This window comes from Corvus cornix, chromosome Z (assembly GCF_000738735.6).
Source record: "Corvus cornix cornix isolate S_Up_H32 chromosome Z, ASM73873v5, whole genome shotgun sequence".
Lineage (NCBI taxonomy): Eukaryota > Metazoa > Chordata > Aves > Passeriformes > Corvidae > Corvus > Corvus cornix.
The window spans coordinates 51,350,398-51,364,660 of NC_046357.1; the positions used below are offsets into that span (position 1 = coordinate 51,350,398).

A 14,263-nucleotide genomic window follows, 5' to 3' on the forward strand; every position below is an offset into this window, starting at 1 on the left:
CAGAAAAATTTGCAGGCAGCAAAACGTTGGAAATACCAGAAATGGAAAACTCTGTGGGAATGAGATGCTTAACCAGAGCAGCATTCCAGACCTTAAGGACTGGGAGGAAAGTGGCGAGGATCCCTACAAAGCAAAAAGAGAAAGGTGTGAATGGTTTATAGGGAAAAGAGACTGCAAACAATTTTTTTTATATCTTCATTTTCTTCCATGTTCAGCTATTAAAGCCTGACAAGGAGTTCTTACCATATGTTTGTCTGCTAGCTAGCAGAATCAACCCAGCAGTAATTGTGCATGCTGCTATGATTCACAGAATTATAGATACTCATATCTTCTAGCACTTTGAATTTCACTGTAGTGAAGGACAGAAAAATCTGGTATCAATAGATGAATGTTAAAGAGAAGAATGTAACCAAAACATGCTGCATGTGGAAATTCCTATTACACTACTAAAAAAGAAATTAAAAAGCAGAAATGTGCAATATATTCTACTGAGTGATGCTCATCATAGAGTAGTTTTTCAGAAATAGAAATGAGACCACAGATAACTATAGTGTTGTCTGCTATTACTAAGAACATACACCAGTCATTTGCACCAGAGCTGGAGGAAAACTGTTAGATCATAGTTCACACCCTACAGATGGAATAAACCATCTTTTGCTGAAGAACTTCACAGATATTAAAAAGATGATATCATCTGAGATCCATCTCCAAAAGCTACCAATTACACAAAACACACCCTGAACTGACTTTAGTGTATCTGTTGAAAATGTCACTGGAAATGCTGCATGGAAAGAGACAGTTGTGTTTCCAGCTGCTTATAGAAGTTCTAGCAAAGAAATACCACTTCATTTTTATTTTCCATTTAGAATAAACTATATATAAAGTCAGGTCTTTGTATGAACAATTCCTCAAAAAAAGACTATAAATTAGAACATTCATCTGTCGACTTATTCAACTTGGAAAAAGATGAAACAAAGAATTCACTTTCCAGGAAAGGCAATTAAGTCTGATTTGTACTTGAAAATACAACAGGAATCAAAGTTTAAAAGTTCGCCTTTAAGGGGAAAGTTTATACAGACTGATTACTTCGAAATTTCTCTGTGATCTGACCAAGCCAACTTCTCACTAGTGTATCAAACGTTACAGATACAAACCTTTCAAGAAAAGCAAAAGACTCTAAATTTTTTCATTATGGGTTAAGAGCACACGATGATGAATCAAAAAGGCTAGGCTAATCTCAGGAGATCTCGAGATTGCTCTCTCCCAGAATTCATAGATGGCTTGTGTTGGAAGGAACCTTAAAGATCATCCAGTTCCAGCTCCCCTGCCATGGGCAGGGACACCTTCCACTAGGCCAGGTTGGTCAGAGCCCCATCCAGCCTGGCCTTGAATACTTAGAGGGATGGGGCATCCAGAGAACTTTCAGCCTGTTCCAGTGCCTCACCACCCTCACAGTAAAGAGCTTCTTTCTAGTATCTGACCTGAAGCTACACTTTTTCAGTTTGAGGCCATTCCCCCTTGTCCTATCACTTCATGCCCTTATAAAAAGTCCCTCTCCAGCAATCCTGTACCTTCAGGTACTGGGAGGCGGTGGTAGTGGCTTCTCTCTCCAAAATTGTTCCTATTATATCCAAAAACTAATTTTAAATTTTTTTTTTCAGAATTTCATTATGTAAAAAATGTAGGAGGGGATGTCTACGACTTTCCAGTCACATCACTCCCAGTCGTGCAAGTCAATGATCAGACGAAGCCTTTTTTTTTTAATTTAGCAAGTTACAATTGTTAGTACAAATTTAATCTGCAAAATTGCAGTAGTCCCCAGCCATACAACTAAAAACCTCATGAATTTTCTCAAGTCAAAGGTGGCCTTACGTAATTCAATACTGAGTATTATTTTAGAATTTGAACTAGCCCGAGACAGAGGCCAAAGAGATGGCATTAGGAAAGAAAATATGTTCGTCAACTCTAAGAAGGGTCAAAACCTTCCCATAAGTGTCAGAACAAGTATGACCAGAAGAGGTGGAAAAATAATGACTGTGTAAAGCTCACATTTTGAAGCAGAAAAGCTACTGCTTTTCACAGATTTTCTGGCACTAAAGTGACACCAGGATTACCGTAAACAAATACAACCATGACAAACCTTCTTAAGACCTTCATTGGCCAGCTACAGATCCAGATAGCATCAAACCCAGCTGACTGGGCTTTTCAGTCAGAGCTAGATGACTATCCTTAGATCTACATCCTTCCTACACAAGGTGAAAAGGAGTTGAAGGGAAGCAGAGTAAATAATGGGACTTGCCCTGAACAGGAAGACTCATGCCCTGGGTCAGAAGTTATCTGGGGCCTCAGCTGTCACTGCTGTCCCACAACACACAAAATTAAGTCTGTGTTTTCCTAGGCATGTCCTTGCCATCATCCCAGCTCTTTGGGGGTGGGTCTCTCATCCCTCATACAGTGGATTTCCAGTGGTGCTTTTGGCCAGAGAGAGGGCCTTATTGACAGTACACTTGTTAGACTACTGGTTCCAAGTAATTTGTTTATTCTTTTGGGGTTTTTTAAAATATTTCTTTACTGCAGGACGCCATCACTTGAGCAAGGAATGGAAATCAATGTGTATACAAAGCCTGAGCATAAAGAAGCAATTACAATGTCTTTTGGACTGGGTTTGGGGGCTCACAGAACTTCAGAGGTGAAGTGTCTGGCTCAGCCTTTGCAGGTTGTGAGGTTGAAAAGAGAGGCCAAGGTGCATCACTGGCTTTAATTGCCACAACCACAGCATCCCCTGGCTGGCAGTCACTGCTGGAGAGGGCCCAGGACACTTGCTGTCTCAAAGCAGGTCAGTTAAAGCTGCTCCTCGATAGCAAAACACTCCACAGGCGCTCTGGCAATCAATTCCAGCACTTGACCACCTACTCCATAAAAACTTTCCTTCTGTTTTTGTGGAATTGTCTGCATTTCAATGTGCGCCCACAGCCTCTTCTTCCCTGCCACTGGGCACCACTGAGAACAGGCTGGCTTCATTTTCTTTACTCCCCCACCAGGTAGTTAAAGACGTGGACAGGATGCCCCTCAGTCAGTAACAATGCTGCACGCCTGGCTCCCCCAAGCTGAAATGACTCTAGATTCAGCAGCTCAGACAGGCTTTGAGATACCTGACTTTCAAGATAGGCCCATAACTTCAGTCACCATCAGTGTCTCCTTTCCAGTGTTGCTAACTTGGTCTCTGAATGAAGAGTAGGTTTATACTCCCCAAACTTTACAAGTAAACTGGTGTTTGAAATAAGGTAGTTCGCATTATTCACACAGCACACATTATAAAATTACTTGATCCAAGAACAGAAGACACCCAAAATTTTATTGCCTTGTCAGATGTACAAAATTTATTTATGCTATTTATCAAGTGTTTAAATTTACACAAAAGACAAACACTTCAACTTCAGGTCCAATTGTTCATCAGTAAGCCCTACATCAGAACACCCTTGACACTTCCAAGAACAATTTTTACAAGACGCTTAGAACAGCAGAATATCATAAATAATGGCCAACTTCACAAGCCTGAGGGTCACTATCTCATCACTGTTTCTCTGCTGAGTATAACCCACAGAATAGAGGAAGCCTTAAAGCCATTTTAATCCCCAAACACTATCACTACTGCACTCAGAGCATTTAAATCACACTGCCCTGCTTTAACACCACCAAACATTACATCTAGTTTTAAAGATTTATCACAGCTTCCCCTAACAAAATGACTTTTTTTTTTTAAAACATTACAAGAGAACTGTGCATCAGAACAACTGCAAAATACACAATCATCCATTTGGCTTGGTTTTACAATAAAAATAGTATCGGTCATTTATTTGCTAACTTCAACTCTTGTGTCTTACTCCTTACCCCTCCCTTCTCTACTTAGAAAACTACACTAGACCAGGCAGTTCAACTGTAGCACTGAGGTAGCATATTTTAACTGAACAGAGTAATATGTTTGATACTGTGCCTCCTCTCCTTTTAAAGCACAAAAAAAAATCCCCACAGTTTCTCAACATCTTTGGAGAAGAAGGCATATAGTTAATTTCCAACAGCCACTCTATTTTGAATTCAAAGCACAAAGCATCTCTGAATGGTGGACACATTATACCAGCTCGAATGAATGAGAACATATACAAGAAGAAGGAAATATGTCAGTTTTATTAGAACTAGGGTTACATTTTAGCCCTATGGCACCTATTGTTCCCTATTATGAAATGCATCTTTACAGTCCCTGAAATTTAATTTCAAAGATGAGGATCCTGAAAAAGGGCAGCTGTGCTGCTGTTCTGAATGATTTTCACACTATTCCCAGAAAGAGCCAAATAATTGCAACAAAACCAGATGAAATCAAACGGACCTAACATAAAGTCAATAGGAATTAACAACATGAGTATACTAAAAGAATCAAAGTTAAGGCAGAAGGTATGACTGAATGAACTGAGAGCACTTTCCATTTACTTAGAAGTTATAGCTGAGATAGCCTTAAAAATAATTAAAGAAAAACCGACACCCTCCCAAAACAAACAAACACAAAAACAAACAAAGAAACAAAAACACCAACAAAAAAAACCCAAACCAAAAAAACCACCACTGCAAGAGTAGAAGCTTAATTTCCTAACAAATTGAGAATAACAGTAATTCAGCTTTGCCCTTCTGGGTAAAAGCTTTAAAAGACTAAGCTGAAGTCAAGCTGTACTCAAGACTGCAGCCTTAACTTCTAGACTGTTTATTAAAGCAACTCTTACACACACACCTGTATATTTAGAGGGAATAATAAACAGTGATCCTAAAGAACAGTAGTAATTTCCTGCTCTGCATGCCATGCTTGTACACATAGGCTTGTAAAACTCTGCTGAATGGTACACAATCCTCACCTAGCCCCAGGCTGGATCTTTGAATTCCTCCCTGCATCTTTTACACAGGAAAGCAAAAATTTTTACTGCAGTTAAAATCCCTTGAGTTAGCTGCATGCATAGGGGAAATTGGGTTTTAACACACTGGAAAGCAGACTGAGAATGTAACCAAGCTGACTGATAAATAAACTCCTAAGGAAACACCTAAACAGCTGAGGGAAAAATGCACAAGCTATAATGACCAATTCAAGCTGTTTATGAAGGCATTGAAGTTAATCTTTCAAGTAACCCATAACGCACTCAAACACCTGTTATTAAAAACTTAAGGCTTTTATGAATACCCTCTTACATATAAAAGGAGTATTAAACAGAAGGAACTTGTTTACAGTAAATACAAACATCTGAAAAATCTCTGAAACCTGTTTATACAAATACTAATAAATTCTTTAATATTTTGTACAACTAGAAGGTGCACAGATTGGCATTCAAGCAGTCAATGCTGGCAAACATCTGTCAGACAACAACATGATTTACTTGGATAACAATATAGTTTAAAATGCCATAAATTAAAAAATAAGTTAGTTCACATTTTTTCCCCAGATTTTATGTACATCTTAGTCTTTAATGAGATCGTGTAGCCTTCTTCAGAAGCTCGAGGTCTTTCCGACGGCTTTTGATTGCTCTGGCACAGCCATACTCTTCCAGTTGCAAAGGGATATACTTCTCTATCTGAACGAGCCCATGCCCAGCAGGACTGGTCAACAGCTTAATCCAGGATGGCTTAATGTTTCCTCTGAAGCCCAGAAAGGCCAAGCTTCCTGTGACAAAAACAGCTCAGCATTACTAAACCAAGCTCACTGCAGCACAATACAGGACTGGCTAGGTAGGAAAAGGCATGCTCCTCTGAAATTCCTTCCCCCACATTATTCAGGACATTAATTCACACTCAGCTTCACATGCACCTTACAAGGAAATAATGTTTTGCAATTTCCTTTTTCAATATTTAGTATTAAATTCCCTGAAATCTTAATTTGAAAACACAGCTAATTGGACAGTTATAAAACCTGCCTTCTCAGACAACTTGTGCCATCACTCTAAACAGATGAGAGGTATCCCATCTGACCTATAAACTCATAATCCCTCAAACTACCAATAGCTTCTCATTTCTAGCTTCAAGTATTTTTAGAACAGGAAATTCAAGGAAGGCACAGGATATTGCTTAAAGATAGATTTTCTGACTGAGGCACAACATACAGGCTTTAGGAAAAAAAGCCTGGGACTCTTTTTGTGTGATCCATAGGCACAAAGAACTGCTCGTTACTTCTGTTTGCAACAAGCTTCACACAATGGGGTGAAGGGGTTTTCTGCCCCATCTGCTGAAGAGCTGCCCACCTCCTCTCTCAACAAGAGCTGACACACAGCAGCCACACTAGCGCAAACTGGCAACCACCCACCACCAGCTGCATCCTTCTCACACACCCCATGAGAAACCCACACGCCAACACAAAGACCAAGGTGGTGCCAAAAAAATGTGCAACATTTCCACCAACCATTGCTCTGAAGGTAAGGTGGTTTCACCATCCCCAGGGACATTAAGGCTTCTGCTAAATTATTAGGAATTGCTACATCACCTCTTGTGCTCAGCAGAATGATAGACCTGCAACAGGAACAGTAAAGACACAGCACTTGTTATAAACACATTTTTTTAATATTCTGCTACATGCCTTTACAGCTAGCTGTCCTTGTAGTCCAATTCCTTATGAGTACTTATGACATGGAAATAGTCAACCCTTTCTGAAAGCAGTACTTAGAATTTCTTAGTTTTAAACTGACTTTAACTTCAAAATCATTGGAAAGCGTTATTTAAACACAGTCTAATATTTTGAATCAAAAAAATCAAGTTTAGATATTGATACAAAATTAGAAATTTAAAATGCTGATTTTTTTTCTGACACTAACTTTCTGTCTTTATTTAGCGATTAAAGAATTTTCTCCCTACAGGGAGAGAATAGTATATCATCTTTCACATAGTCCTTGACAGTGTCCTTATTAAACAAAAAGTTATTCTTGTTTTAAGCAGTGTTATTACATGACGTTTTCTTAAAGGAAATTATTTTTGAGAAAAAAGGCAACACCATAAAATTTTAAGTGTGAAAAATCTGCTTAATTTTCTTAAATAAGGCTAAACTATCCAATAAATTGCTCCTATGTTTCTCCTTTTGCCTCAACTTAGACATGTGTTTTGTTCACTTTCAGTGCTCATGTACCATTATCTCTTCATCATTATCTAAATCCTTGTCAGAGAGCAGAGCTACAGCCTGCAGGACATACTGGAAATGAATGGTCATTGCACATACCTTTGTGGAATTCCAGATTTTAAATATCCATCTACACGTCTAATGTCTACTCCAGAAAATAATTTGTTTCCCAGCACTGTGCCAGTGCAGGCATCCACCACAATAGTAAGTATTCCATTATCTTTGAAGGAAAACATGGTATCATTGACCTGAATAGGAAGAAAAAAGAGAGAGAAAAGGAAGTTAATATGAAGCAAACAGCAATTCTACTGCACTCAGTGTTAATCTTATCCTAGTCTAGACACAGTAATTTCCTTATAAATACTTGCTTCTCTCTACCATCTCTTCAATTTTCCCTTTGAAAGGAGACTGCTTAATGGGACTTTGGAAATTGCATGGGAATCTTAAGTCTGTAGCTTCTATAGGAATATTGCACCTTCCACCTGACTTACTACCTGCCTCATTCATTGCTCCTGCTTTGGGAAGCTAAAATTCAGATACTGAACGCCCTTGACAATAATACAGTTAATTGATTCCTGCAGCAGGCTAGCTCCAGCCCAGTCTCTTCCCACTGAGTGCTCTTACTGCTTTGGATATGGCACACACATTCCTGGAGAAGTTTGCAGCTGCAAAGGTTAAGCTGCTCCTGTGTCATGATAACTGAAGGTTCAGTCAGGCCATCAGTGCCACTGCAGAATGTGAGGCATGTGCAGACCAAGCTCTGTGGTGTGAGGGTGTCTGCAAATGTTATTTCACCATCATGTGCAAGTCTACTTCAGCATCTGAATGGAAAAGCAAACTAAACTACTTTTTATACAGTATCACATCACTGGGCTTATTTGGGCCACATCAGAACAAATACAGAAATCTACTGACTCTTTAGTAATAGCCACTTAGAGGACTTTAGCAAAGCTTAATGGCTTGTGTGACCCATCCCATTAAGTTGCTAATCTGTTTGCACAAGGACAATTTCAATGAAATGGATTTAACTAACAAATTGGTTATGTGTTCTGTTTATTTCCAAAACCAGCCATAACTGTATACCAACACAGATTAAACATGAAACTGAACATTTTAAACTCTAAAGGGAACATTTTTCTCTTCAGCAGGTAGGATTCAAATATAAAAATGGAGCTTTGAAGCCTCACTTTCCAAAGTTGAAACACCAGCTTTTTGACTTTGTTTTTTAAACAATGAACCAATCTTTTCATTCAAGTGAAGAAAACTGAGGTCTGCATTATGTAGAGCTGTACATCTGTTATAATACAAACTGCTATGGTGATATTTAAGAAGAAAATCATAAAGAATACTTACATATATAAATGCTTGCTGACCTTTGCTTGACTCTTTTTCATCAGATGAATTAATCTGCACAAGGAGGTAGTTTTTGTGAGGATCACTGGTGAATACCATCTGGATATCAAACAAAAAAGTTAAGTACACATACTGATGTTTCTTCAACACTTTATCATGCCAGTTTACAACAGACAGCCCGTGCTCCAAAGCAAATGTATCCATTTGTCAGCAGCATTATTTATGGTACTAGTAATCCTAATAAATATAATGATACATAGTGCAACCTATTTCATCCCATAATTTCAATATTTTTCTCAGTTTGTATAGCTGCAACAATTTAAAGTTCATGCTAATAAGCAAAGATTCAAACAGAAAGAAGGCTGGCCATCTAGATCTCTGCAGCAAAGCTCTCCATGTGGCACAGACAATACTGCAGTGCAAGACACCAATCCACCTACGTCCCTTTTCTGTAGACTTGGAGCAAGAGTTGAACAAAAGAAGAAAAAAACCCCTGAAACCTTTGTGCTACAGAAAGGACCTCAAGCCTTCAAGGAGTCCAAGAAGATAACAAGCAAATTAAAAGATTAAATTAAGCAAGATTAACCACTGCAAATTGCTAAGTGCAGTATTCTGTGCTGAAAGACTGAAATTTGGACTTGAATTGAGTAGACAGCATCACCAATTTAACAGTTCATGAAAGTTTCTGCTTATTTTATTTTACCTGAGTTGTGCCACATTTTTTACATGGTACAGTAGTTTTTTCTGGCATCTGCTTTATGACGGCTGGTACTTGGTAGTACTTTGGGTAAGCTTTTGCCATGCAATTACTTATCCCTTTTGATGAATCTTTGGTCACAATCTTGATCCTTTCACATCCCTGAGATGAGCAATAACTGTGACCATCCCTATTATATTTGGCTTGAAGAAATAAAAATAGTAATCTACACAGAAAGGGGAAAAATAATATAAATTAACCGGTGAAATATAGGTATTTATATTCAATCTTAACAGTTGTAGTTCATGATTTTCAGAAGCAGAGAAACCACAGTTTTCACTTCTGTACTACTATCTAAATGTTTCAAAGTATTTACAGTTTACTAGAGTTATCTAAAATTCCCCACAATTAAAGGAGACATCAATATAAATGCAGATGCTTTGCAGAGAAGAACCAGTCCTCAGATCAGTGGCTTGCAGGAAACAAAAACCAAATTGCAGAGCACGGATTTTTTCCTTGATCACAGATCTTTGCAGACACACAGCAGAAATACTCAGTTTCACCCAGCAGCACTGGAGAATACAGTTGTGCTGCTTCAAATGCCTGGAAATGCAATTTAGGGTGTTGTGTTCAATAATGTTCACAGAAGACTGGTAGTTCTTCTATTACATACTAGACTGTTATCAGAGCAGCTCTTACACAAAGCAATATAAATGTTCAAAACATTCATTTGTGTATTTATTACAGACAGGCACAGCAGCAGGTAATGGAACAAAATAAATAAGATAACAAATTATAAATTTAGAAGCAACGTTTGCAAAACACACAAGTGATGTACATAGGACTTAATTTATTCAAAGTTGACTTTATCTGAAACCTCTCAGAAGGGTCTTAGTGACCTCTGTCAGAAGTACTTCTGAAAGAGAGACTAGGACTTTTGAATTCTTTTGAGACAGCTGAAAACAGATTAGGATTTTCAGAAATATAATTTTTAAATGTTGGAAGATAAAGCTTCTTGGAAATTTTTAGAATTTTTAGTTTAACAAGAAAATACACATTTTCTCTAAAGACTAAGAAATTAAATCCTAAAAGGCAGCACACAGATACTGTATTTTCCCCAGACATAGGGTAGGAAATATCTTTGGCAACTGTGGTGCTCTTGAAAAGTATTTCAATGACAACCACAGTACTTTGGAGATTTAAAGACACATAAACATTCTTCCAAAGGGTTTTGGGGTCCTTCTCAACAGCTTTCCTCTTATGCAGGTGTCCCAACCAGTTACTTTTAACATTATAAAACTGGACATTTCAAGGTTAAACAACATCTTCCAGTAGAGTCAAATTACAAGAGTTACCCAGTACTGTTGTCAAAGTAAAACCTCTTGTCTGATCGATTCTTTTCAAGCTCCATCATCGAAGATACAGGCGTGTAGCGCTCCACCTTGCTTGACAGAGCAGATGACCGCCTTTGAAAGGCTTCCAATACTATAAGAAAATCTGTCTTTGGTTGGTAACAAAGACCAACACGAATCCAGTCATTCCTAAAACCAAAATAAAATGTATGAGTCCTCGTACGAACAGTTTAGGTGTCAATACAGAGCAAACAGATTGCTCCAAGAAAAAGAAACAGGAATACAAAAAGCTCCTAAATCCCCAACCAGATGATTGAATCTGCACAGACTTTTATTAAACACTTTTGTAACTCTGATTCTCTCAGGATATATCTGATTATATACTTCAGAGATATTTAATAAGTTTATCTGCCAACAAAATCAGGTATGATAAGCTATTCAACTGCAATTCTGCAAACTTTACTATTTGTACATTTTCTTCTCCAAAGGTGTTTGCTTAAAGACAATGTACTGGACAAGTGTTTAACTTCAGGCGCAGGTCTATTCATACTTAGTATCTGTAATTACTTTTCATACTTTAGTATTTGTAATTATGAAAAAAATCCCAAACCCAAGCTCTGGTCTTCCAGATGGCTGCAAACTCATGCACAGTAATTCTGTAGGACGTAACTTCAGTACTGCCTTATTGATCAAAGCCACAAAAGAAAGTAAACATACTTGTTGAAGTTAATGAGATATAGATATGTGACATTTGGAGCTCTTCCATTCCAATGTATTGTATAGCCCTTTTGGAGCATCACTACTGGCTGGTATTGCTGGAAGGCAGCTGCTCTCTGATTAATACCTCGAAGAACCATGGGATTGCCTGGATACTCATCTCGGGCAATAGTCATGGAAAGATTCTGTCCATTCCAGGTTTGGACATAAACCTACATGATATTAAAGAGGGTGACAAGAGGTAGATTTGGTCTCTTTGCAAAAGAAAATGAAATAGTGAAGCACAGTCAGTACGTTATTAACCAAAATGCTGTAATTTGAGGTTCTGAGTTATGTAGTACACAGATCTCTCCTGAATAAAAGTACTATCTAAAAAACTATTATAAATTTTTCCCATTTTACAGACCAAAAAAGGTATGTAGGAGAAAAAAAAGAATCAGCTATGACACTTGGCCACACAGAACAGGAACCAGAATGGGAATCAAGCCTGTAAGACTTGTATTCAGAAGGCGGTATTTAACAGCTCCAGGAAACAAAACAACAAACCAAACGCCTTAAAATCCACTCTGTGAAAAAAAAGGAGACAGAACTTGAGTGGAAGAAGACACCTTCAATGCAAAAATGTTTTAGCAGATACTGCTGCAACATAGAACTCTTGGCAAACATACATGTTTATATTTATCTTGCAGCACCTAATACCGTATCCTGAGTCTGCTGAGAGGAAGCATGATACATACACAACTGGCTGAAAAGTGTAATATTAATAAAAGCATTTTTAGAAGGCAAAAAATTTTGAAATCTGAAGACAGGTAATTTTGTATTTCTTACACTACCTGACTCTGCAAAGAGTTCATATTATAGATTTGCCCCAACAAAGCCAAAAGTACTAGCCTGTGCATAGTTCCCACTGCAAACCACTCCACTCCACTCTGTGATATTAATGCATTTGGGGTGTTGAATCAAGTAATTATCCATTCGGCCCACATAGGTATCTCTGTAGTCAGTCACTGAACCATCTAGATCATGAAATATTGAGTTCTTGTCACCATCCAGATCTCCTTCTTCAAACCAGGGACCAGGCTTTCCAAAGAAGGCTTTCAAAGAAACCTGACAACAACAGTAAAATTTTTTTTTTTCCCCAGGTGAAACACAGACTAACATTTGTACATTTGCAGAAAAACAGAAATTTGACAAAGCTGATTAAAAACTTCTAGGCAAAGATAGCAGAATCTTGCAAAACAGACATGCTGGGTAATGGCTCAGGTAATAGGCTCAGGCTAGCTCTTGCTTCTGAACAGTGTTAGTATTTACTGCATGAAATTAATTACTAAGGTTGTACCAAACTTTAAAAAAATTTCCTTTCAGCTTTACCGCAAGCCATGAATCATTTATTGTAACATATCCTACACCTCTCTTTGTACTGGCTTTTTGCTCAGGAGACAAAGGATACACTCTGGGTGAACTCCAGCCAGGATAAAAACTCTGGAGTAGTTATGCATAGAAAGGATGACCTACAGCTCTTGTCTGTGTATGTTAAATACAAGAAAAGAAAACCATTTACAAGGCTTAAGGGAAACTTGTAATAAACTTACATTTGGACCAAACTTCACAAGAGAAATGTTATTTTTTGGAGTCATCTGCCATGGATTTTTCATCAAGAATCCAACTGCACTGGTAAATCTATCTGGAGTTGGCACAAAGTTTTTGAATGTGCACTTGGTAAGGTGAATAGGTCCATCATAAATCTGAAAGCCTCTGACTGGAAATGTCCTGTTGATGCAAGCAAATATTTATACCATCCTGTAACAAAACGCATGATATGCTTGAATCTGTGTCAAATACATTTCCTCTCAGAGAAATCAAGAAAGCAACAATTAGAGAACGACTCGCAAGATAGATTTTAGTAAAGGAAATATGGCTTCTGCGCTTCTCTAATGAGTCAAAAAATCCCCCACTCTTAAATTTTCCTGTTAGCAGAGATATCACTGGCCATTCACAAATGTGCCCCTTTTCCAATATGAGAAATACAGCAGAAAAGTAATACCACCTACTCTTTGATTGATCACAGCAACTGGAAGTGACTGTAGACTGGAGGAAAGCAAACATCACTTCTAACTTGAGGAAGAAGGAACCCAGAGAAGAAGGAAGAAGGAACCCAGAGAATGGCACGCTGGTAAGGCTTAGCTTGACCCCCAGGAAGATTATGGAGCAGCTAATCCTAGAAACCATTTACAGGTGCCTGAATGACTGGAAAGTCATCAGGAATAATCAGCATGGATTCACCAAGGAGAAGCTGATAAACTTCTGTGATGAAATGACTGGCCTGGTAGCTTGAGGGGAGAGCAGTGGACACAGTGTACCAAAACTGCAGTTAAAGACTTTTGACACCGTGTCCCATACGATCCTCATGAAGTATGGGCTGGATGAGAAAACAAATAGCTGGGCCCAGAAGGTGATGGCATAGTCTCCTTGGAGACCAGTAACTGGTGATGTACCCCAGGGGTCAATACTGAGTCCAGTCTTGTTCATTACCTTCACTAGTGATCTGAATGATTAGGCCAAGTATAGTCTGTGGGCCAAGTTTGCAGAGGGCACAAAACTGAGTGAAGCAGCTGATGCACCAGAGGGTTGTGCCAACATCCAGACAGACCCTGACAAGCTGGAGAAATGGGCAGATGGGAACCTCATGAAGTTTAACATGGGGAAATGCAAGGCCTTGCACATTGGGAGCAACAACCCTTTGTGTCAGTGAAAACGACCTACGGGTCCCAGCGGAAACCAAATTAACCGTAAGCCAAACAATGTGCCTTTGCCACAAAGAGGCAAAAGGTATCCACGGCTGCACTGTGAGAAGTGTTACCAGCAAATTCAGGGGAGTGATACCGTTTTTTTCAGCATTGGTGAAGCAACAGCTAGAGTGGTTGTCCCCAGTACAAGGCAGATACGGAGATACTGGAGAGTGCAGCAAAGGGCCACAAAGACAATTAAGTCCCAGGAGCATCTCTC

At 38.6% G+C, this 14,263-nt stretch overlaps 1 protein-coding gene across 2 annotated transcripts in view; it reads right to left on the minus strand.

Moving 5' to 3' along the window:
* Nucleotides 1–3,336: 3,336 nt before the first annotated feature.
* Nucleotides 3,337–14,263, minus strand: part of CEMIP2 (cell migration inducing hyaluronidase 2) — a 51,186-nt gene continuing 40,259 nt past the window's right edge. For both annotated transcript variants that reach the window (XM_010393071.4, XM_039566885.1), the window contains exons 16-24: nucleotides 12,850–13,027; nucleotides 12,149–12,364; nucleotides 11,258–11,469; nucleotides 10,544–10,729; nucleotides 9,195–9,414; nucleotides 8,492–8,590; nucleotides 7,238–7,386; nucleotides 6,431–6,537; nucleotides 3,337–5,698 (exon numbers count right to left, since the gene is read on the minus strand). In XM_010393071.4, the coding sequence (XP_010391373.3) occupies nucleotides 5,502–5,698; nucleotides 6,431–6,537; nucleotides 7,238–7,386; nucleotides 8,492–8,590; nucleotides 9,195–9,414; nucleotides 10,544–10,729; nucleotides 11,258–11,469; nucleotides 12,149–12,364; nucleotides 12,850–13,027 (1,564 nt within the window). In that variant the 3' untranslated portion in view covers nucleotides 3,337–5,501. The remainder of the gene's footprint in view (nucleotides 5,699–6,430; nucleotides 6,538–7,237; nucleotides 7,387–8,491; nucleotides 8,591–9,194; nucleotides 9,415–10,543; nucleotides 10,730–11,257; nucleotides 11,470–12,148; nucleotides 12,365–12,849; nucleotides 13,028–14,263) is intronic.